This window comes from Archocentrus centrarchus, chromosome 7 (genome assembly GCF_007364275.1).
Source record: "Archocentrus centrarchus isolate MPI-CPG fArcCen1 chromosome 7, fArcCen1, whole genome shotgun sequence".
Lineage (NCBI taxonomy): Eukaryota > Metazoa > Chordata > Actinopteri > Cichliformes > Cichlidae > Archocentrus > Archocentrus centrarchus.
This window is the reverse complement of record NC_044352.1, coordinates 35,872,218-35,896,389: the sequence shown is the minus strand read 5'-3', so window position 1 is coordinate 35,896,389 and position 24,172 is coordinate 35,872,218. Positions and strand designations below refer to the sequence as shown.

Sequence of the window (24,172 nt, the reverse complement as noted above, 5' to 3'; positions counted from 1 at the left end):
GACAGGCATTGCAGTACAAAACTAACTAAAGCTGGACAATGATGGGATACAAATTACTATACATTTGCTTATGTAACATAACTGTAAGATATAGAATGAAGCCTGCAATCTAGTTGCTGAGAACAAAATATATCGCTAAGACCGAAATAAAGTTTTCACAGGACTCTATGCAGCCCTGTGAAAAATTACAAACCCTTATTATTGCTTCTAGAAGAACTAAGAGTTTAAGTAGCAGCCAGGCGCTGCTTATCAAATACACTCGATTAATTGAACATCAGAAAGTGTAACCACCTCTATAAAAGCAGAAGTTTTGGCAGTTAAAGTAAGACCATGACATTCCTTTAATTGGTGCTACAGTGCTCTCTGTGAACAGATGAACCAGATTCTATGAACTCTTGATTTAACAAGTAGATCTTTTATGCAGAACACGTAAGCCGATGTCTGCTAAAAAAGATAAAGTACTTGCTTGAATAGCTGTAGTACAGTTGTACACGTGAAGGACAGTAGGATACTGAGTGGAACATAACAGTTCTTCATTCCCCATAAAACTAACAAATAAAGATCTGGTACAGGATATGAAAGAATTCAGAACTGATAAATTAATTTAGGACTAGATTCAGATTCAAGATGCTACTGAACGCCATCCCTAATCTAGAGGCCTGACCTAATCCTGTTGTCCACATGGAGCCACAGGATATGACTAAAACAAGCATCTTCAATCCAAAAATTAGCACTGCTGCTTGCTTTTACAGTATGGCATTATTTAAGCTGTGCCTGTATACTGTGAGTCCATGCTAACCTTCTATACAGCGACAGCCGGACTGCAGCACCCAGGCGTACATATCCACCCTGGACTGTGACATTAGCTGGTCACCCATCAGGTAGGTGTTGTGTGATGAGGCGATGAAGTAGTTGCACAGGGGCTGAGTCATGTCCTGGTTCACGCTGTAGTGATCTGGGTTAAAGATGTCCCCTGCCGGGCTGCGCATGTAATTTGTAAAACCTGGAAAGATAAACAAAGAATTTTTCTACAGGATTCCTCCAATTATTTAATTTTGCTCTCAGATCTTTTCCACAGTGTAGCTCCACTTGTATCAGAAGTTATTAAATCATAATACTGCAAAGTGGACATTTTCTGCTCATTTGCAGCTCTGCTTTTTTATTCCTGCAGTCAACAAGAGCAGCTCTACATGATTCTGAGTTCAAAATAATCAGCCCCGCTATGCATCCTCTCTGAAACAAGAGATTTTAGCTCTGTTCCCACTTCCTATATGCCAGGTTTCTTCTGAATGGCTGCCCCTCACAAACAAAGTATGAACAGGTGGGTGAGATGACTCACAGTCAGAGCTGCCTGAAAAACCACAGTATATCCACTTTCTATGACATCATATAAAACCAAGAGTGGTGAAAGACAGCCTTTAGGACAGTCTGAAGCCTGGGCTTTAGGCTCACAGGAATTGCTTGCACATGTACTGACTTCCATTCAAACTTCCACTCCACTGAAACTGCCTTACTTAAAGTATCTTTGATGGCAGCAGACTCTGGAGAGTTCAGTTCTGGTTTTATTAGATCTCACCTCTGCTTTTGATACCTTTGATCACAGTATCACGATAAACAGGCTTAGGGATCTGTTTGGGAATACTGGTGTTGTTTTAGAATGGTTAATGTCATATTTATCTGAGATCTTTTACTGTTCATATGGATCAAGTGATGTCTGAAACAACAGTTTTCTCTTGTGGGGTACCTCAGGGATCTGTTTCGGGTCCAATTCTCTTTTTTATTTTATATATTCCCTCAAGGCCAAATTAGAAGACATTACAAAGATATTTCTTATCATCTCTATGCTGATGACATTCAGTTGTTCTTTCAGAGCCTCTGAGTTTTATAAATTGTCTTATAAAAGTAATTGCCTGACAGAAATCAAGCAATGGTTAAACGACAATTTCCTCCAGTTAAATACCGATAAAAGGGAAATATTGATTATTGCTCCTGACCACATGATCTCGGAAATTAGGCGACATATCAGCTTTTTAGAACCCTCTGTGCAATCAAGCCTCAGAAATTTAGGTGTCCCTTGAGCATCACTGCAAACAGCTGGTTCAGAATAGTTTTTATCATTTAAGGAATATTTCAAAACTCAGATTACTGGTGTCAAAGGCTGAGCTGGAGATGATTATTCATGCTTTTATCTCTTCTCGTCTGGATTATTGTAACAGTCTTTTTACTTGCTTCAACAAATCAGCTTTGGATCGTCTTCAAACTGTGCAGAATGCTGTGGCAAGACTTTTGACTGGCACCAACAGAAGGTCTCATATCACTCCAGTTTTGGCTTCTCTTCATTGGTTGCCAGTAAATTTTAGATTTCATTTTAAAATTTTAGTTTGAACTTTTAGGGCCTTACATGAGCAAGCCTCCTATTACATCTCTGACCTATTGAAACCATATTATTCGTCTCGAGTTCTTAGATCATCAGGTCAAAGTTTACTGTTGGTCCCGCGCACTCGTTTGTTATACTTTTATTTTTTGTCTTTTATTGTGAAGCACTTTGTGATTTTTATCTGTGATAAGTGCTATACAGGTGCTGGTCATAAAATTAGAAAATCATGAAAAAGTTGATTTATTTCAGTAATTCCATTCAAAAAGTCAAACTTGTATATTATATTCATTCATTACACACAGACTGATATATTTCAAATGTTTGTTTCTTTTAATTTTGATGATTGTAACTGACAACTAATGAAAACCCAAATTCAGTATCTCAGAAAACTAGATTATTATTTCAGACCAATACAATAAAAGGATTTTTAGAAATGTTGGCCAACTGAAAAGTACGAGCATGAAAAGTATGAACATGAAAAGTATGAGCATGTACAGCACTCAGTGCTTAGTTGGGGCTCCTTTTGTCTGGATTCCTGCAGTAATGCAGCGTGGCATGGAGTCGATCAGTCTGCATCACTGCTCAGGTGTTATGAGAGCCCAGGTTGCTCTGATAGTGGCCTTCAGCTCTTCTGAATTGTTGGGTCTGGTGTATCGCATCCTCCTCTTCACAATAGCCCATAGATTTTCTATGGGGTTAAAGGTCAGGCCAGTTTGCTGGCCAATGAAGAACAGGGATACCATGGTCCTTAAAGCAGGTACTGCCAGCTTTGGCACTGTGTGCAGGTGCCAAGTCCTGTCAGAAAATGAAATCTGCATCTCCATAAAGTTGGTCAGCAGCAGGAAGCATGAAGTGCTCTAAAACTTCCTGGTAGACGGCCGCGTTGACCTTTGACCTCAGAAAACACAGTGGACCAACACCAAAGGCCTTGAATCAGCTTTTTCATGATATTCTAATTTTATGACCAGCACCTGTATAAATAAATTTTACTTACTTCTTGCTGTGAGGCAACAATGCTAACCACCTTGCCACCGTGCCGCCCATGTTCACCGACTTCATTATGTGAAACTCTGCGCATGTTAAATATGAACATCCACCATTGGAACAGGATATAAACTATATTGGCAAAAACATTTGCTCGTCTACATATGCACATGTGATCTTCTGAGTGACATCCAAAGGTATATGTTTTTCTTTTCAAAAAGTAACGCGTTCAGACAGAAATGTTTTAAAAAGGATCGCCAATCACACGGAACCAAAAGACATTGAGAACGTTGTAGATCCCATGCCAGGCGGTGTGGGTACAGGAGTCGCAACCATAATGTGTGTGGTGATCACAATTACAGTTGTTTGGGAGCAACTTCTGCTTTGCAGACTTTACTTCTTTTTCCTATGAGTGACTACTTATGGCAATATAGTGTATATGAAAATACAAAAAGAGAGAAATAGGTTCACTTTAACGTCTCAGAGTCTATATTTCACCCACATTTCTTGATTTAATTAAATGTAAAATTAACAAGCAAACATACATCTCACACCAGGAACTGCTTAATAACACAGTTTTATAGCATTTACTTAAAAAGCTAAATGAGAACAAAAGTGAAAAATAAAATTAAGAGAACAAAAATCTGGGAGGAAAATACTTTTCAGTATTTATTTATTTTTATTAATTTTTTTCGTTTTTGGCCACATCGGCTTTTCTATCAAGTGAAGATAGACAGGAAATGGGGGAAAGATGCGGAGGAAGACACGCAGGCGAATCGGCGACAGGCCGAGACTCAAACCTGCGCCGCTCGGACCGCAACGCCTGTTCCATCACTGAGCCACCCGGGTGCCCCATACTTTTCAGTATTAAAGAGGAAAAAAAAACAGACAGCTGGATTATATTGTTTTTAAACTTACATTAGCAAAATATTGGGTTTTTTTCTCTCAAACACATTTCTTCTTTTCTGAAAACAGAATATATCTTTACTCTAACAGTACTGGGAGGGTTTTTTTGTTGTTGTTTTAATAGTGCCAAAATAACAAAAGCAAAAAGGATCCTAAGCAAAGGTTTAGGCATCCTGCACATTCAGGAGCATCCAGTTTATCAGCTGTCACAGCTTAAGGCTATAAGAGTTGGATTCTTATTTGAGGGAATATACTGTAGTCTGCAGAAATTCTTAAAGTCTTCTTCAGAGTTTTTCTTTCTTTGGTACCAATCCAACAAGCACTTTTCAGAGTTTCTTGGTCTTCCAGACCTCACTGCTCTACTTAACTGTTGTTATAAAAAGAAAGGAAAAAACAAACAAACAAACAAACCAAAAAAAAAAAAAAAACCAACAGCTTAATGAAATAAAATATCTTGCTTCCTGCTTTGTCAGTGCAGGACAAAGGAGACCAAGAATAAGCCCTTATGCCACTGAAGGCACATTTTAAGTCTTTTCTAACAGTGACTGCTCTAACAAGCTGAAGAAACTATAAGATCTTGGTCAAATTAGTTTCTGGGCTTAAATCTCTTGGTTTGCCCGTTGCATGCATGAACTCTTGTTGTGAGTCTGAATAAATAAGAATGTGCAACAATCTAAAGATAAAGACTATGTGCATAAGCATTTTCACATTAACCACTGAACCTGGTTCAGCACTAAAAGACCTCTCTTTAAAAACCAGTACAACATGCAACCTCCATTACCCTCTCCTGGAAGAAACCTTAGATTATTAAAAAAAAAAAAAAGAAATTCAAAGGGACTTACCATCAATTCCCAAAACTCCTTGCTTCTTGTTCTCAGAGCATGGCTCAAATTTGTTGATAATGTCCAGGCAGTGGTCTTTGGTCACCTTGGTCATCTATAAAGTGTGAAAAATACATGTCAGAAACCAAACTGAAGAAACTATTACTGAAGAGAAATCTCCTTTGTAGAGTGAAAGGATAATCCACCAGGTGATGTGCCTGCATGTCATTTTTATTTTCATCTTGGCTTCAGAATTGAGTTATTTGCCTGGTATCTACTTTTAAAGCCCCTCATTGGTCAATCAGATTCTCATCTGTATTAATCACTGACAGGGGGTGGTCTCTTTCCTCGGCTAGGACATTGTGTGTGTTTGTGACAGTTGCATTAAAGAAAATGTTCCAGTCCACATCAGTGTCTGAACTGTTTAAAAGGAATAGCCGTCCCATCCTTATGAGTGTGTGCTCTGAGGAGAAGAAACAATCCAAGGTCCTGTCAGCTCTCTCTGCACACTATCACACTCTCTTTCTCACACACACACACACACACACTACTCTATTCAGTTCAATTTAATTTTATTCATATAGTGCCAAATCACAATTGTATTGTAAAGTAAAGTACCTACAATAATAGAGAGAAACCTGCCAGACAAACAGACTCATTCTTATATGGGGCTCTACATGAGCACTTCACACACCGACTCAGCCATTAACTCACATTCATACAATCACTTTCTACATCTAAGTGCTTTCTAACATTCTCACACAAAATCACACTCGAATGAATTAATAGGGAGCAATTCAGGGTTCAGTATCTTGCTCAAGGATACTTTGGCACGCAGACTGGAGCAGCCAGGAATTGAACCACCACCCTTCAGATTAGTAGATGACCTGCTCTACTTCCTGAGCCATAGATACTGAGCCTTTTATATGGCTCCAAAATAAAACAAAGACCCTACAATAATAGAGAGAAAACCCCAGAACCCCCTGTGAGCAGCACTTGGTGACAGTGGGAAGGAAAAACTCCCTTTTTAACAGGAAGAAACCTCCAGCAGAACCAGGCTCAGGGAGGGGGGATCATCTGCTGTGACTGGTTGGGGGTGAGGGGAGAGAGACAGGACAAAATTGGGGTGATACGGTACTATGAGGTCTTTAAGATAAATGGACTGGATCTTCTATACAGCTTTTCTACTCTACATGAGTATTCAAAGCACTTTATACAGCACGTCTCATTCACACATTCACAGTCACATTCATACAAACACTTTGTTCTATGGTTTCTGTCTAACATTCACACATGTTCACACTCCAATAAATGCATCGGGAACAACTCTGGGTTGTGTGTCCTGCCCAAGAGTACTTGACAGCATGTGGACTGGAGCAGCCTGGGATCAAACCACCAACCTTCCAATTAGTAGATGACAGTCTCCCCGTTTACATGAGCAAATTGTACTGTATATTAGATAGATCTGATTCATACCACAGCAGTGAAGTACTTTTAATACCTACGTAATAAAATGTTATGGTCTAGGAGGACAAGCACAGAGATGAGTCCACTGTCAGAAGATCATTTGTAACCTTCACTAGTGATGTTTCTGTACTGTGATGAACTCTGAATCCTGCCTGAAACCCTCCTCTAAATAAATCATTCCACACAAGTGTTACACATCTTATGTTATTTGCCTACACACGATACCATCAACAGCACTGCACATTAGCATCTTTTAAATTAAACTGCATCACAAAACTGTTTCCACCACTCTCCGATAACAGCAGGGGGCAAAAAGGATTTCATACACAATGCCAGAAACTAAAGTGATTATAACTATAGAAAAATACAACTCGAGTGGAAATGATAGTTATCCAGAGAAGGCCTCGTGCTTCCAAAATGAAATTTCTGCACACTAAAACAGCCTGTCAGAATGCAAATATGCTGGAGGAGCACACTGGCTGTTTTAGAAAATTAGGTGCTCATTAGCTTTTTTCCTTTTTTTAAGACTATGGCCTCATTAACAGGGAAACACACTGCATCCATAAACCCTCACAAGTACTACCTTCTAAATGCTGTGATGGTACTAATGATCAAATTCATACAGGACCCCTACTGTCATCATTTCCCTTCTGAGTTAAGCTTTTGATCTCTCACCTCACAAAAGCTAAAACCAGATCCTTGTGAGAGTTTAAAAGATGTTTCTGTAGCAGCCCATGAAGGGCTTATAAATCTAACTAGTTTGGTAATCAGGGAGCACCATTTCAGGGCTCAGAACACTGAAAGCTCACTGACTGGGCTTATCTTTAAGAAAGTAGGGAAATGTGGTGGTTTTCATGTAAACAGTGTTGACAGAACAAATGCTGAAAGCAGTTGATTGTAATGAAATTAGTACAATGCAAATAAAGAGAAAAAACTGAACAGACTGAGTTCAGAGAGGCAGAGATACTAAAACAAAGAAACAGCAGATGGCTGCACTGACCGATAACGGACTGCAGTGTCAACATTAGCATTGTGAGGAAGACAGTCATATTTTTCTTTTTGTATCAGAGAACAATCAAGATGCTGCTGCTACACTGCTTTATGTGTTTAAGCAGCAAACAGAACAGTCACACTTATTGGAGTCTACACGGGGACAATGTGTATTTGGACTGATTCTTCTGAAGTCCTCGATCATCTCCTTTGTTTTTTGTCACATTGGTGCAGAGATGGTTCTCTCTGCACCCTCCAGGTGTTCCACCGCCTGCCTGTAGCCAGACTCATCGTTAGCGATGCATCCGACCACTGCTGTGTCATCTGCAAACTTCACAATATGACAGCCTGACTGAAAATGTCATAACTTACTGGTATACAAATATGAAACAACTGGAATGTCAAATAAAATCTTAGAAACACGCCTTCCCAAAGTGGCAGTGGAATGTGCTCAATCACATATTTACAGGCAAGTACTTTGATCCAGTCAAAAACTGGATGAAGAGAACAGCCTTACACACGTCTGCAGCTCTTGAGTACTATAGGCCAGTGATTCCCAAAGTCAAGAGTGCTGCAGCCCACCTAAAAAACTGAAAATCCAATGATAGCACTGGCCTGTGAAATTTTCCTGGCTAGACACCTGTCAGAGAAAGTGATGGATTTCCTTGAAAATTTGATTCAAAAAACAAACACAGGCCGTTGGCTATAAATTGCTAATGCTGCCCAGTCATTTGTAAATTGCTAACGACCCACCTGCCACTGGGACACAAACTTCAATACAAGAGCAGTAAATTTATGGCAGAGTAATGAGCAACGTCACAAACTATCCATCCTTTCTCTTCTCTATTCAGGGCCACAGGAGGGGCTGGAGCCTATGCCAGTTGTCATAGGGCGAGAGGCAGGGTACACCTGTGCAGGTTGCCAGTCTGTTGCAGGGCCAACACAGAGAGACAGACAACCATTCACACCTATGGGCAATTTAGAATCACCAATTAACCTGAACCCAGTAACTGCATGTCTTTGGATTGTGGGAGGAAACCGGATTACCAAGAGAACGCCCACGCAAACACGGAGAGAACATGCAAACTCTACACAGAGAGGCACTGGCCAAGGTGGAATTGAACCTAGGACCTTCTTGCTGTGAGGTAGAAGTGCTAACCACCATGCCACCTTGCTGCCCATTGTCCTATTACCAGTTTTAATTAACTTTTTTTTTTTAATATAAATACATTTATTAGGGCTGGGACTTTAACGCGTTAATTTTGATTAATTAATTACGGGGAAATTAACGAATTTTAACGCATTTTAATTGCACTTTGCACCGTGGAACGTTTCTCAGTGCACCAGTTCCCGGCATACAGATTATATCGACGCACAATGTCCAAATTAGGGGCCACATCCTGCAAAGGACCCGGCCCACGTCCTTCAGAGCCCACGAAGACCGCAAAGGGCGGAAGTGAGCAGCTAGCCTTCATATCAGCTGCCGTCACCTCTGCGTAGCTCATGGCGCCTAGCAACCGTGAATGTGAAGCACAGCTGTGTAAAAGCAGCTGTTAAACGGAGAACGAACTTTTGCTCCTTTTTGTGGTTTAATTTTAAGTCTTTGATTGAAAATAAGCTGTTAAAACAAGCATAACACATTTCAACATCAAGGAATACAGCTGAGAGAATGATTAATTTCCAACTATAACAAGTGAGACATTAATGTTGAATAAAACTATCCAGTTATGATGCTTAACTTTAATTTCAGGAGTTTGCTTATCACAGGAGCACTTCCACCCTTCGTTGGTCTGTGTAGTAGACTGGTGGGAAAATAAACAAAATTTTGAAGTTTAAGCTTATGTATATTGATTCATTCATCAACCAAACTTAAATTAATATTTCTCATGTCAAATATTGAAATGCGATTAAAATGCGATTAATTTTGATTAATTAATTACAAAGCTTCTAATTAATTCGATTAATATTTTTAATCGAGTCCCACCCCTAATATATATATATATATATATATATATATATATACACACATACTCAGTGTGCTGGTAGAATTCTTCCTTTGTTGTGACAATTCTTAATTTGATCTTTCTTTAATACTAGCTTTGATATTAGAATTCTTAGAAGCTTACAATTCTCAATGTGTTGGTAGAATTCTTCCTTTGTTGTAACAATTCTTTGAATTCTTAGAAGCACACACACACACACACACACACACACACTGGATTTCTGTTATTAATGCAGGCCCCCCTGCAGTACCTTTGCAACCCACCAGGGGGTCGCAGCCCACAGTTTGGGGACCACTGCTATAGACTATTTTACTGCCTAGATCATCAAAGGCTGCGTGCGCATTTTGGTAACAGAAGTGAACTGCTGCTCCATTCAAATCAATAAGAACGATACTGGCAGAGTGTAAACGTGATTTAAAAGCGATATCAGCATCAAAATGTCTGCTGTTGCATGTTTGTCTGTCAGAATTTCTACTCTACCAAAAGTGGACTGAAATTGTACCGAATCCCATGTGATCATGGCTGTTTAAGAGAAAACGGAGGCTCTGTGGTTGTAAACCATCAAATGTATGATAACTAGAAGCACTCAGAGAGCGCAAACCTCCACCAAGGCCATAGGGTCACTGACGCTGTAATATGTGTACAGGGGTTGGACAATGAAACTGAAACACCTGTCATTTTAGTGTGGGAGGTTTCTGGTGGCCAATCTTCATTAATTGCACATTGTACCAGTAAGAGCAGAGTGTGAAGGTTCACTTAGCAGGGTAAGAGCACAGTTTTGCTCAAAATATTGCAATGCACACAACATTATGGGTGACATACCAGAGTTCAAAAGAGGACAAATTGTTGGTGCATGTCTTGCTGGTGCATCTGTCACCAAGACAGCAAGTCTTTGTGATGTATCAAGAGCCACGGTATCCAGGGTAATGTCAGCATACCACCAAGAAGGATGAACCACATCCAACAGGATTAACTGTGGATGCAAGAGGAAGCTGTCTGAAAGGGATGTTTGGGTGCTAACCCGGATTGTATCCAAAAAACATAAAACCACGGCTGCCCAAATAACGGCAGAATTAAATGTGCACCTCAACTCTCCTGTTTCCACCAAAACTGTCCGTTAGGAGCTCCACAGGGTCAATATACACGGCCGGGCTGCTATAGCCAAACCTTTGGTCACTCGTGCCAATGCCAAACGTCGGTTTCAATGGTGCAAGGAGCACAAATCTTAGGCTGTGGACAATGTGAAACATGTATTGTTCTCTGATGAGTCCACCTTTACTGTTTTCCCCACATCCAGGAGAGTTACAGTGTGGAGAAGCCCCAAAGAAGCGTACCACCCAGACTGTTGCATGCCCAGAGTGAAGCATGGGGGTGGATCAGTGATGGTTTGGGCCGCCATATCATGGCATTCCCTTGGCCCAATACTTGTGCTAGATGGGCGCATCACTGCCAAGGACTACCGAACCATTCTGGAGGACCATGTGCATCCAATGGTTCAAACATTGTATCCTGAAGGCGGTGCCGTGTATCAGGATGAAAATGCACCAATACACACAGCAAGACTGGTCAAAGACTGGTTTGATGAACATGAAAGTGAAGTTGAACATCTCCCATGGCCTGCACAGTCACCAGATCTAAATATTATTGAGCCACTTTGGGGTGTTTTGGAGGAGCGAGTCAGGAAACGTTTTCCTCCACCAGCATCACGTCGTGACCTGGCCACTATCCTGCAAGAAGAATGGCTTAAAATCCCTCTGACCACTGTGCAGGACTTGTATATCTCATTCCCAAGACGAATTGACGCTGTATTGGCCGCAAAACACCGCCCTACACCATACTAATAAATTATTGTGGTCTAAAACCAGGTGTTTCAGTTTTATTGTCCAACCCCTGTATCTAAATACTGTGAAATAATCTTTCATCTTTCCCAGACAACAATAACCCCCTATCCCGCAATAGTGAAGAATCCTTAAAAAAATTCCTGGATCCAGATCATAATCCGGATCACCGCCAAAATTTAATCACTTCTTCCTCTTGTCATTTCCAACCAATCCACAAAATTTCACCGAAATCCGTTCATAACTTTTGGAGTAATCCTGCTGACAAACAAACAAACAAACAAACAAACAAACAAACAAACAAACAGACAGACAAACAGACAAACCAATCAACGTGACTGAAAACATAACCTCCTTGGTGGAGGTAAAAATTGGACTGAGTACACGATCAGAAATGCTCACGTTTGAAGCGCCCATTTTATATCAGGTAAATGTCAGGTATCTAAAGTAAACAGCATCAGCTGGTAGGCTGTTTGGCTTTTAAACTGTAGTGTGGCTGTTTACAGGTGAGGCATCGCTGGACTCAGAGTCCTGATTTTTAAACTAATATTTAATCGCACTATAGATTACAAAATGCAGTGCCAGTCAAAAGTCTGAGCAGACTCACATATAAATGGTTGAGTGAGTCTCACAGTGTGACTGGAACAGCATATATTTTTTTTCATTGTAAATCAATAATATCTGCAGCCAGAAAACTCTTAACAAGCTAGAAAAGCCGTTTGATGAAGTACTCGGGCTGCCATGCAGGTACAATCCGCTGTGAGGACGTAGCTCTCTGACTTGTTTACAATGACCCGAGCCTCAGACACAGCGCTCCTGTTTCCTTGTCTTTGACTTGGAAGAACTTCTGACTTCAAGACACAAAACTCAGAGTCTGTGTCAGGATATTTGATGTTCGGTACACGGCCGCAAACAACATAACTGTAAGCATCCAGTGACTTCTATGCACTGCAACTTCTCTCTGGTGTATACGCTGGGTTTCTCCACTAAATACACGTATATATCCACCCACGGATACTGGGCCACTTGCTAACAAACCACAGGGATCGGAGTCGGTTGCTGGTGGTCAAAATAAATATTTGCAGGTAGTTTTCACGATCTTTCGTTGATAATCCCTTCTTGTAGATTGAAACGCTATTGAACTCCATCGTATTTCCGTTTCCAAAATGCGTGCATCGCTACCTACGTCATCATTGTTTACAAACAGTAAACAAGCAACAAAAAAGTTGCACAATGCCTCTGTTGTCTCCAGAGATTGCTGTATGAACTCATGTAACTTGAGTCAGCATGGGCTGGTATGAACAATACAACTTTTAAAGGTAAAACAATTTGTTTGAGGTACTTAGAAGATCTCTGGAACTGCTCCTCATCTCATATACCAGCTAAAAGCTGCATGCTACATTGGCTGCTACCATCATGACACACACACACACACACACACACACACACACACACACACACACACACACACACACACTTCTCATCCAACAGTTTGCATCGGCGTTACATTATGGGTTTTCACATTAAAGAAGAACATTAAATAAAAAAGAAAATAGCTGCTTCAATCAGCAGATTATTTTCTCACTGTGGGTCCCATGTAGACTCAGTTTGTACCTGTTGCTCAGTCTCCAGGAAGCGGGCCAGGTCATCAGCGTCGAGGTGGTCTTTGTGGTTGCTGTAGGTGAGCAAGAGGAGGTACAGATCCCTGCGGGTTGACATCATCTTGTAGAAGGAGCAAAACTCTTCAAAGCCCAACGTTCCCTGGTTGTCATCTGTGTCTGCCTCCTACAAATCAAGTCCAAAAATGTTTAGTTTTGTGATACTCTTACCAGACACTCAGCACATATGGACTAAAAGTATGGTATAGTCATTTTTACAGAACCTACAATTAATTATTAACACAAAATCATGTAAAATCATTAAAAGGAATCTTATAGTTAGTTCTATCATTTATATATAACTAAAGTTTTCTTCTGTGATCATTTGCTGTTTGGCAACAAGCCAGAACTTTACAGATTTGCTGCCTAGTTCAGCATTAATTTTGGCAACTAATTAATGTTGACAGCAGGTTGCACTAACCTCAAAATAATGTGGGCAGCAGAGGACATGAAATACTAATTACCAATCAGAATTGATTATTCTGATATTTAGAGCTGATTTTCTACAAACTACTTGATCCAAAAACAGACGTAGAACTGTGAGACTGTGTAAGTAATCCTTGCTTCAACTTACTCAGTTTGTGACTGACCACATATCCCAAACAGCACTGGAGACTGTAGGGGGATGATGTAGGAGTCTGACCTCAGAGCAGCTTAATGCACGCCCAGTTGAGAACATATTTAGAAAATGATACACAGACTTCTACTTTTGCAGTCCCTTAAAATACTTCCAAAAGGCACTGCCAGAGAAGATCTTGGGAGTGGAGAGGATGGAATGGCCTGCAGTCCTGACCTCAATCCCACTGAACACTTGTGGGATCAGCTTGGGCACACAATTCGAGCCAGAGTGACCAACACAAACACAATAGCTGCCTGAAGATTCCTGAAGACTATTTAAAGAAACTACAAGAAACTTGAGAGATTATGAGAGGTAACCTTATGAGCTTATGAAATGAGGGATAATTTGAGACACAATACTGTATATTAACCCTTTTACTCCGAATGTATCAGCCATGGCACAACATACTTCAAAAGTGCCGCCGTTTGCAGACTTCCGGCAACAAATACCATAATACCCCTATACGGCTGTGACATGCAATTTCTGAGCTTTCAGGAACCGTTTGCATTTTTTCGATAGGACAAACGATTGCCGAGTTACGGTAATAAGCCAGCTGATCAACGTTCCTTTGATCAGGCGACTCTGATACACCACGTCTCAATCAGCTGTTCGCCGCTATTGAGGGCAAGAAGCGGGCGCTTCAGCAGCGATCACCCGGCGTTAAAGGGCTCCAGGAACTTAACTATCTTGATCTGCTACAAGTCAACATTAAAAGATGCACACCTAAAGTGTTATGTCACAACATGTTTTCTTGTGAGCCATTAGTGGGAGCATTATAATGTTCAGGAGAGGTTATTAAAAAATATCAAGTAGTTTGAATATTTTTTGTTGAAAATAAATATTCTCATGTTTACCAACAGCAGGGAGGGTGTAATGCAGCACTAATGTCAGAAGCTGCAGTAATGCACCTAGAAGCTGTTTGCCAACCACCATCAACAAAAATGCAGACGATAAAATGTGTGAGGTACAGTGAGATCAGCCAGTACTGTACAAATATGCAGTTTATACAGAGAACGAAATATTTGTCTTGTTCTTTGTGATATATGCAATTACAACAGGAAAATACACTTTTGGAATTAGTGATAAACAGCACTGATAAGAAGAATAACACACACCATGTTACCTGCGTCATTATTTAGTTATTCGTCTTTTCAGAAATAATCTCCCTTTTCAAGACACACCAGGTCTCAGCAGGATAATACAATATGAGAAGTGCAACTGAAAATGAGACAGAAATCATCAATCTAGCTATACTGACTCTCATTTATTATTTATGAACCATGAACCACTTAAGTTGTTAGCAGGCTTGTACTGGGTGCTTAAGCTCAACATCTAATATGGATTATTTCAAGAGTTAGTACTGCAGTGTCCTCTCCCTACAAAGCTTCCCCTCTAACTGTGTACAACTGCAACACTCCAACACTTGTGATTAATCATTGAATAAAGTCTCTGTTTCTTTACTCTTATTTAGCAGTATAATAACACATCCTGCTGTCAATAACAATACACCTCTGCTTGGTCAATACAAACATAAGAAATGTGTCTAGGCCATATCGTGGAATCAATACACAACCTGAAGGTTGCATCAGATGGCACCGTGAGAGTGGGAGCCTTTGCAGCAGCTCCCGTAGGTTTGTGTTTTTCTTCATAGCTGTGGTTTAATCTCATTGTTGGCAAGACAGCGGGAGTATCTGAGAGCAGCGTGTTATGCTTCACAGAGACATGGCTGCATCAATCAGGACTGAGAATATGCAGATAATAATGCAGAGTACAACAGCTGCTCTTAATGGTTTTATTAATGCAAATGACAATAATCAGCACGGTGCTGCTCTTTTTATAGACCTTTCCAAAGCATTTGATACTGTTGATCATGTTCTCTTGTAGAAGTGGGTTTGCATCAGTGTGTGCGCATTTCAAGGGTGTAATTTCAACTTCAGTTACTTTAACTAAAGGAGTGCCACAGGGGTCAGTCCTGGGACCACTCCTTTTCATTCTCTACATTAACATCATTACACAGAATGTACAGAATGCACATTTTCACCTTTATGCTGATGACTGTGTTATATACAGATCAGCACCTACTGAAGCACAAACACTGTCCCAATTACAGCTGGCTTTTGACACTGTACAACAAAATCTTAACAATTTAAAACTTGTTTTAAATGTGGACAAAGCAAAAGTCATGTTGTTTTCTAACACCAATTCCAAATCTAAACCTGTGAGCCTGCCCTGGATATCTATATCTCAGGGTACCCAAATCGAATGTGTATCAGAGCACAGATATCTTGGGATCGTAACAGATACATCTCTTTCTTTTACTCCTCCTTACTATTCAACAGCTAGTCAAAAGACTAAAGCTGAAGCTGGGTTTTTATTTTAGAATTAAATCATGTTTTTCAGTTCAGTCATGAAACAGATTGGTTGCTGCAACATTTCTTTCTGTGCTTGACTACGGTGATGTTCTGTATGTGCACGCTTCATCTCAGTCTGCGTGCTCTAGACACTGTGTATCATGGAGCATTAAGCTTTATCACAAACTCTAAGGCTCTTAGTCATCACTGTTTGCTGTATGAGCGTGTCGGCTGGTCATGCTCGCAGATTCAAACATTGGTGTGTTCTTCAAAATAGGTGTGCATTAGGTCTGCTTCCCTCTTATCTTCAAATCCACTTGCAACATAAGAGTTCAGATCCTTACACTCTGAGTCTGTTTGTTATTGTCTGGTCCCAAGGCAGGGACTGAGACTGCTCCTTCTACATGGAAGGAATTACAAAAAGACCTTAAATGTGAGGACCTGTTCTCAATACACGGGTTTAAGGCCCTTTTAAATAATCTGCAAGTGACCACATCGAGTTGTAGATGTTTTGATTTTAATGACACCCTTTTATACCTAATTATCCTGTGTTTAATCTTATCTCAATGATTTGTATGGCTACTTTCTGTTTAAAATTCAGTTTCCTTTAAAATTTTATTCTAAATGTGTTTTTCCTTGTTAAATAAAGGTTAAATACAAAAATAAAATTTAAAAAAATAAAGAGTTATAGGGCCCCTATAAGAAAACCTTTTAATTAAATGTCTCACAACTACTGGATATTGTCCTGTCAAATTAATCATGCCTCTACGATGAACTCCTACAAAGCCTTATCACAATTAGGCGTACAAATATTCGCAGGACTGTGATCGACACTCGACCTACTTTGTTTAAAATCCCATCAGAATGGATGGACAGAGACAGACAACATACACACACACACACACACACACACACACACACCTACACACACACACACCTACACACACACACACACACACACACACACACACCTACACACACACACACCTACACACACACACACACACACACACACACACACCTACACACACACACACACACACACACACATACATAAACTAAATGACTTATAAAAACACAAAAAAACTAAAGAAAAATAAACTAAATACTTTAAAGACAAAGTAGCTGCTTAATTACTGTATGTAAATTAAGTAAGTTTCTGCTCTAAACATATATACATATATATGTGTATATATACATATATATACAGACATATATACATATATACATGTATATGTATATACACATATATATACACACATATATACATATATACATGTATATACATATATATACGTATATATGTATATACACGTATATATGTATACATGTATATACATATATTTAATTTTGCTTCCAAGGAGCCAGACTTTATTTTAATTTTTAAGTGGTCTTTAGTAATAGTTCTCCAGGCCTTCTGAAGGTCTTCCATTGGCTGCTTTTTCACTCATTTTCTGTCCAGTCACTGTACCTTAACATTTTCAGAAGAATATGTGAGGTGTGCCAGAATAAGAACAGAAGAATAATCTGTGGCAAAAGTACACAATTTGTTCACATTTCTTTAGCTGAATGCCAAACACACAGTTTGAAAAGTATAAAATATAATTTTTGCACCAACAAGGTTATTCCCAAAGAGCTATTAGCTGAAAACTTGGCATATCCCAGCAGTGCAGTGTGTCCTACACAATGACACACAAGTGAAGGTCAAAAGAAGAATCTACAGCAGATGAACACTATCTGAAAATCATGTCCTTACGAAATAGGACAAAATCCAGCAAAGAGCTGACACAAGAACTGCATCTGGCCCCTCATTTGATCCACCACCTAAGCCTCATCAGAAATGATCTCAGTGGAAGGGTGGCTGTCAAGAAGCTTTTTGTATGGAAGGCAAACTGGGAGAAAAGGCTGATGCACACCAAATTACACAAAAACTAGACTGAAAATGACAACAGGTCTTATGGAGTAATGAGTCAAAATATTTGAATGTTTTTGCATTTCACTGTCAATATCTATAGAGGAGGTCAGGACAACAGTCTACAGCCGTACAACCAAATCTAGAATAGAATTTAAAATTCTTCTCCTCACATACAAGGTCTTGAATAATCAGGCACCATCTTATCTCAAAGACCTCATAGTCCCATATCACCCCAACAGAGCACTTCGCTCTCAGACTGCTGGCTTACTTGTGGTTCCTCGGATACTTAAGAGTAGAATGGGAGGCAGAGCCTTCAGCTTTCAGGCCCCTCTTCTGTGGAACCAGCTTCCAGCTTGGATTCAGGAGACAGACACCCTCTCTATTTTTAAGATTAGGCTTAAAACTTTCCTTTATGATCAAGCTTATAGTTAGGGCTGGATCAGGTGACCCTGAACCCTCCCCTAGTTATGCTGCTATAGGCCTAGGCTGCTGGGGGGTTCCCATAATGCACTGTTTCTTGTCATTCACCTTATTTACTTTGTTTATACTCCACTCTGCATTTAATCATTAATTGATATTAATCTCTGGCTCTCTTCCACAGCATGTCTTTCTCTCCCCTCAGCCCAACCGGTCGCGGCAGATGACCCCCCCTCCCTGAGCCTGGTTCTGATGGAGGTTTCTTCCTGTTAAAGGGAGTTTTTCCTTCCCACTGTCACCAAGTGCTGCTCATAGGGGGTCGTTTGACTGTTGGGTTTTCTCTGTATTATTGGAGGGTCTTTACCCACAATACAAAGCACCTTGAGGCGACAGTTTGTTGTGATTTGGCGCTATATAAATAAAATTGAATTGAATTGAATTGATTTTGAGCCACCATGCATTATAATCTGGAAACTATCTGATCTGCGACGGCTTCATTTTTCAACACTCCCAAACACACTGCAATGTAGGAAATTACTGTGTTTATTTCCCATTTTCCAAGCAAAACATAAAGAAGGTGGACTTTCTCCATCTTGGTTTTACAGTGCTGGAGAGTTAGCAGCTAATGTTAGCACTGTTAACTAGCAAGTTGAGCAAGGTGCTAATCTGCAGTTAACTGTTACAAAACATGATATTAATTTTGTCAAGTGAAAAACAAGATTTAAAAAAAAATTCTTACTGGAAAAAATTGATATGTAACTGTCTTCCATTAAAATTGAACCCTGAACAAGATGGAACAGGGGGTGGCTAGATGACATTTTTTCCATGTCTAATACTGATCCCACAGACTTTTATTTAAAGAATTAAGGTGTTTAGAATATATTTGTCAGTACACAAATATGAGCTCAAAACATGATACAAGATTGGGTGATAACCATATTGGATTATTGATTATGGGCTTTATGATGCCTTCGCACTGCCAGGCCAGCATCTGTTTCCATATTTTTTTTACAATGAGTCAGTCACCTCTTTTCCTCCAATGCTATGCTGATGGGGATACCAGGTGTAACTTGATGCCTTTTAGAGAACTAGAACATTATTCCACAGGTTTCTGAACTAATCACTACTTAGCATTTCTGAAGAATGTACGTCATAAAACAATTATGGCAGACAGAATCAGTGTCTGCCTCAAAAGCAGATGTTAGAAATGGTGTGTGGGTGTGTGTGTGTTCCTATACCAAGTTATCGGCTTCATGTATTGTTTTCTTCTTCAGTCTAAATGTGTTGTGTGTTTTTAAACCAACAAACAGATTGTTTTTCTGTGCACTTCACCTGCCTGAGATGTTTTATTATTCAGTATGCTTTGCATAAGAAAAAAAAAGAAATTGTGTGTCAGTCACTAGTCTATGCAGCTACTGTTAATTATACTGTCCTCTGTGTCAGGGAAACACCTCTTAACCTCTGAATTCAAGTGTTTTCAGTCCAATTACCACAGGTACATAAAATTAAGCACCGAGCCATGCAGCGGGCCTTTAAAAACATTTTGTGAAGGATTGGTTCATTGTAAAGAGCTCACTGATTTCCAAGTGTGGTACTGTAACGTGATGCCACTGACAGTTTATTAAATTTCTTCTTTTCTAGACCTTCCACAATGAAGTGTGAGCAGCTGTAGTGCAAAGTGAAAGTGTTTAGGAACAGCAAACTATCCATGACATGGCAGACCACATAAAGCTACAGAGCAGGTTCACCAAGTGCTGAAGCGCATAAACGTTGCCAACGCCGTCAATAACAGACAGCCCTAACTTGGTAACAGCCTCTGGAATTAACTTCAGCACAAAAACTGAGCTTCGTAGCATGGGTTTTCTAGCGCGTAGGGGGGCTCAGTACTCGTGCTTGTGGGAGGAGCAGTAAAAGGAACTCAAACTGAGAGGAGAAAATGAGAAACAACTTATAACAATTTCAAATTTTAATTTGCCCCTTAGCTCTCAGCCTAACGACACACTCAATTTACTACATAATTTAAATGATGCTATAAAGGAGGCCAGGGGTGGGGTGATGGAGCTTGGATATTACTTAATTTTTGGCACAAAGCATGATTTGGTAAAAATAAAGGTTTTAACCAAACAAAGGTAAAACACAGGCCAAACTCATACTGGTTTTACAGACTGCCACTCAAGGAATAGAGCTGGGGAACTTGTGCCCTCCAGGCTGAATTATGTGGCTTATAATGCTCAGCTATGTCAGCATCGGCCATAACAGATTCAGGATGATTATAAACAGAAGACAATTTCAAACAATGAAATGCAGATTTTTAGAACTTTGTGAAAAATGACAGTTTCTTTCACACAGCTCTAAAAATACTGGCAGCTGCCAGTGCTCCCCCTCAGCCTCCTGGCAGTGGAATCTTTAGGTGGCACAAATACACTGAAAGTACAAGATCTAGAACACATAATTACCATGTCTCAGTACATCTTAGTGGAGTGCATATAAGCCTCAGTGACTATTCACCATATTCATTCAAAAGCGAGTAAGAACCAGGAATAAGAAATGCTAAAATCATAATAAATATAAACCACTAACAGTGCTGTCACTTTCTGTGATTGGCATAATTATGGTAAGAACTACAGCTGGAAATTCCTTTATGACCACAGAGGTTTGTGACTGATATTCTACTCAGCTCGGTAACATGTTAGCTCTTACTTGTTGTATGCCATGGAAATAACACTGAGACATGCACATCCAGCAAATTCTTAGACCCACCTTATCCATCCCTAAAAGGCCTGGCTGTTTGATTTTTGCTGGGTGACCATAAAACAAAGCAACACATTACTAGTATATTAGCTGTGTGATATTTTACCTCAAACATGCATGCATTGTTTTTTCATCACAAACAAACACTGAAGGAATGTTTTCAGGTTGAAAAATGAAGGTTCGTGGCATATGGGAGGTGGAGTATGAGCAACACTCAGTAATACTCAGTAATACACACAAACCACTAGTTAAAAGCAGGTCTGTGCATATAAGTCTTGAGCTGCTCTTTAAAGGATTCAGTCGAGCCCACAGACCTCAGCTGTAATGCACCGGCTCCTTTAGTTTCAGTCTAGAACGAGGAACCACCAACAGATTCTGGTTAGAAGACCTCAGTGGGCTGTGCATTAAGGGTTTTAGAGCTCTCCAGTGTACACAGAACTCTGTAAGTAATCACCAAGACCTTAAACTGAAGTCTGAACTTAGTATTTAATGCTCACCAACAGAGGACCACAGACCCTTGGACCCGGCTATACCACATAGACAAGCCATATTATTTGTCTGATGATTGCATTAAATTACTCCAAAAGGAACCAACATCATAAACAGAGGTGGAGAGCTCCAGTTCAGTGACTTGAATTAATGGGGATGAGGCCTAGCAGACAACTCTTAGCTATCATTTAACATCCCTGTGTGCCCACCTAATGTCCCTGTGCCCTCCTGAGTCTGAAGGTCCCTGATGTGATTGTGCTCTGTACCTTGAACATCTGCTTGACCTTCTGTCGGGGCAGGTTGACGTTGAGTTTGTGCAGGAGCTGCAGAACTTCGCTGATACTTAAGCTGCCATCACTGTTCTTATCAGCCTCTGTGAAGGTCTGCTTCAGCCATGTCGCGACAGTCTGGCTAAGGAAAGTCAGCACAAAGATTCAGGACGTTTACTCTTTTCAAAGCTGCAGCAGTCTGTAATGTTTCACTGTAATGGCTAAGTTCAGTCTGTAAAAAGCCCAAGGCTTTAAACTGTGGGTGGCTGTGCTCAGGGGGTAAAGCAGGTCATCTACTAATCAGGAGGTTGGTGGTTCGATCCCTGGCTTGGACGAGATAATGAATTTCTCTTAAAGCATTCATCAGAGTGTGATTGTGTGTATGAATGTTAGATAGAAAGCACTTGTATTTGTATGAGTGAATGACACATGCTGTAACAGTGTGTACAGATGAAAGGATATTGGTCACGGGTGCGCTGCCTCTTGGCTAGGCTGTCCTCGTCGCTGATTCCAGCCATCAGGTACTTGAGGCCTGTGATCCAAGTCCGTGCCTCCTCACCAGTACTGGACACCAGGTCCAGGGACTCCATGTGTTCTCCATAATATAGGCTGAAGCAACAGTTTGGGTCAAAGCTGCCCTCTGCATAGCGCTGGAAGATCTCAGACTGCTTACCCTCACACACCTCCCGGATGGAGTCGATGGAGACTGTAGTAGGAAAAGTCAGCGAGTCAGTAGTAGAAGGTAACACAGTATGGGGGTAAATTGACTCTATGGTATATTTCAACTTTATGCATGGTATCTGTTACATATGATATTGCTTTGCAAAATCTCAGCTTCAGAAATCTTTTTTTTTAAAGTAGTTACCTTAAAGTTGAGTTTAAAAGGAAAAAAACTGCTAACTCAAAACATAAAACTGATAAACACACAGTGCAACTTTGGTTGGGATGTTGGTTTGTATATTTCTAAGGTACGTGAAGCCACTGCATGTGTGTAGATAGCAGCTCCCTAGGCTTTGGACAATGTGTGCAACGGCATTCAAAAATCTACAAAAGGAAAAATTGTACAAGAACCGCACAAATTAAACAACCCACTGGAAATATCGCCATCTAGACACTGACAGCAGGGTTGGACAGGTGTCTTCATAGTCCAACCGTTACCCTGTGACATCGTCTGCATTCATATGGGTCAGTAATATGCTAAGATATGAAATTACAGACAGATACAATTTTGTATTATAATAATAAAACAATTTGATTTACTCTGACTTTTGATGCTTTAGATATTGTGCCTACTTTTATACTCTACGATGACTTTCAATTAGTTCTTGTTCTTGTTTCTTTAACCTTATTTACATTTCTCAATACTATTTATCAGTATACTTAAGCACAATGTTCAGGTATCTTGAGTATTTAAGCTGATGATGCTTAGATTCATTCACTGAATTCCACCTTTATACCAACTGTATACTGTCTAGTATAGAGACAGTATAACTGTCACCAAGTGCTGCTCACAGGGGGTCGTTTGACTGTTGGGTTGTCTCTGTAATTATTGCAGGGTCTTTATCTTACAATATACTTACAATATAAAGCACCTTGAGGTGACCGTTGTGGCGCTATATAAATAAAATTGAATTGAATCAATTATAATGATCAAATTATTGGGAGTTGGGATTCTTTATACCACACTAAGCCGCCATAACTGATTTTGTGGTTCCCCCACCTGCTGAATCCCACTTTAACCCCTGATTGACTCATTTTTCTGTTTAGGTGTCGAGACAAAGTCAAAAAAAGTTTGTTTTCCCATGTCTTTAATCATTTTATCATCATATTAATATAACACAAGTTACTTTTTACTTTCTTACTTTGAGTACATTTCAGAGCATGTACTTTTTCACTTTTATTTGAGTAAAGAAGCTGAATCAGTACTTCAACATGCTTTTTTCAAACATAAGCACCTGTACTCCTACTTGAGTAAGGAATGTCTGCACCACCTCTGCTGTTTAGTAGCCTGACAAGTTATGAACCTCGTGACAAAAAATGCCGGAGTACTTCCCAGCTTTAGAGCGGAGTCTTATGGGATTGTTAAATGAGGAATCTGATTTCAAGCTTTATCAAGTACAGGATAAAGCTGCTCAGCTCAATGAGCTGTAGCCACAGGACTGTGTTCTAGGATCAATTATTTATATTAGCTGAATTAGCTGCCTTTTGTCCATTGATTAGTTTTTCCCCTGTGATAACAAGTGCATGATAAGTACTTTTATTGAGTACAATGTCTCCTTATTGAAAAATGTTTATAAATTATGCATGAGTGCACACT

The 24,172-nt window shown here is 39.9% G+C and overlaps 1 protein-coding gene across 1 annotated transcript in view; it reads right to left on the bottom strand.

The window, feature by feature from the left end:
* plch2a (phospholipase C, eta 2a) overlaps positions 1-24,172 on the bottom strand; it is a 77,723-nt gene that overhangs the window by 41,386 nt on the left and 12,165 nt on the right. The window contains 5 exon segments of the mRNA XM_030733220.1: positions 800-1,003; positions 5,110-5,203; positions 13,001-13,171; positions 21,853-21,982; positions 22,318-22,561. Of these exon segments, the coding sequence (XP_030589080.1) occupies positions 800-1,003; positions 5,110-5,203; positions 13,001-13,171; positions 21,853-21,982; positions 22,318-22,561 (843 nt within the window).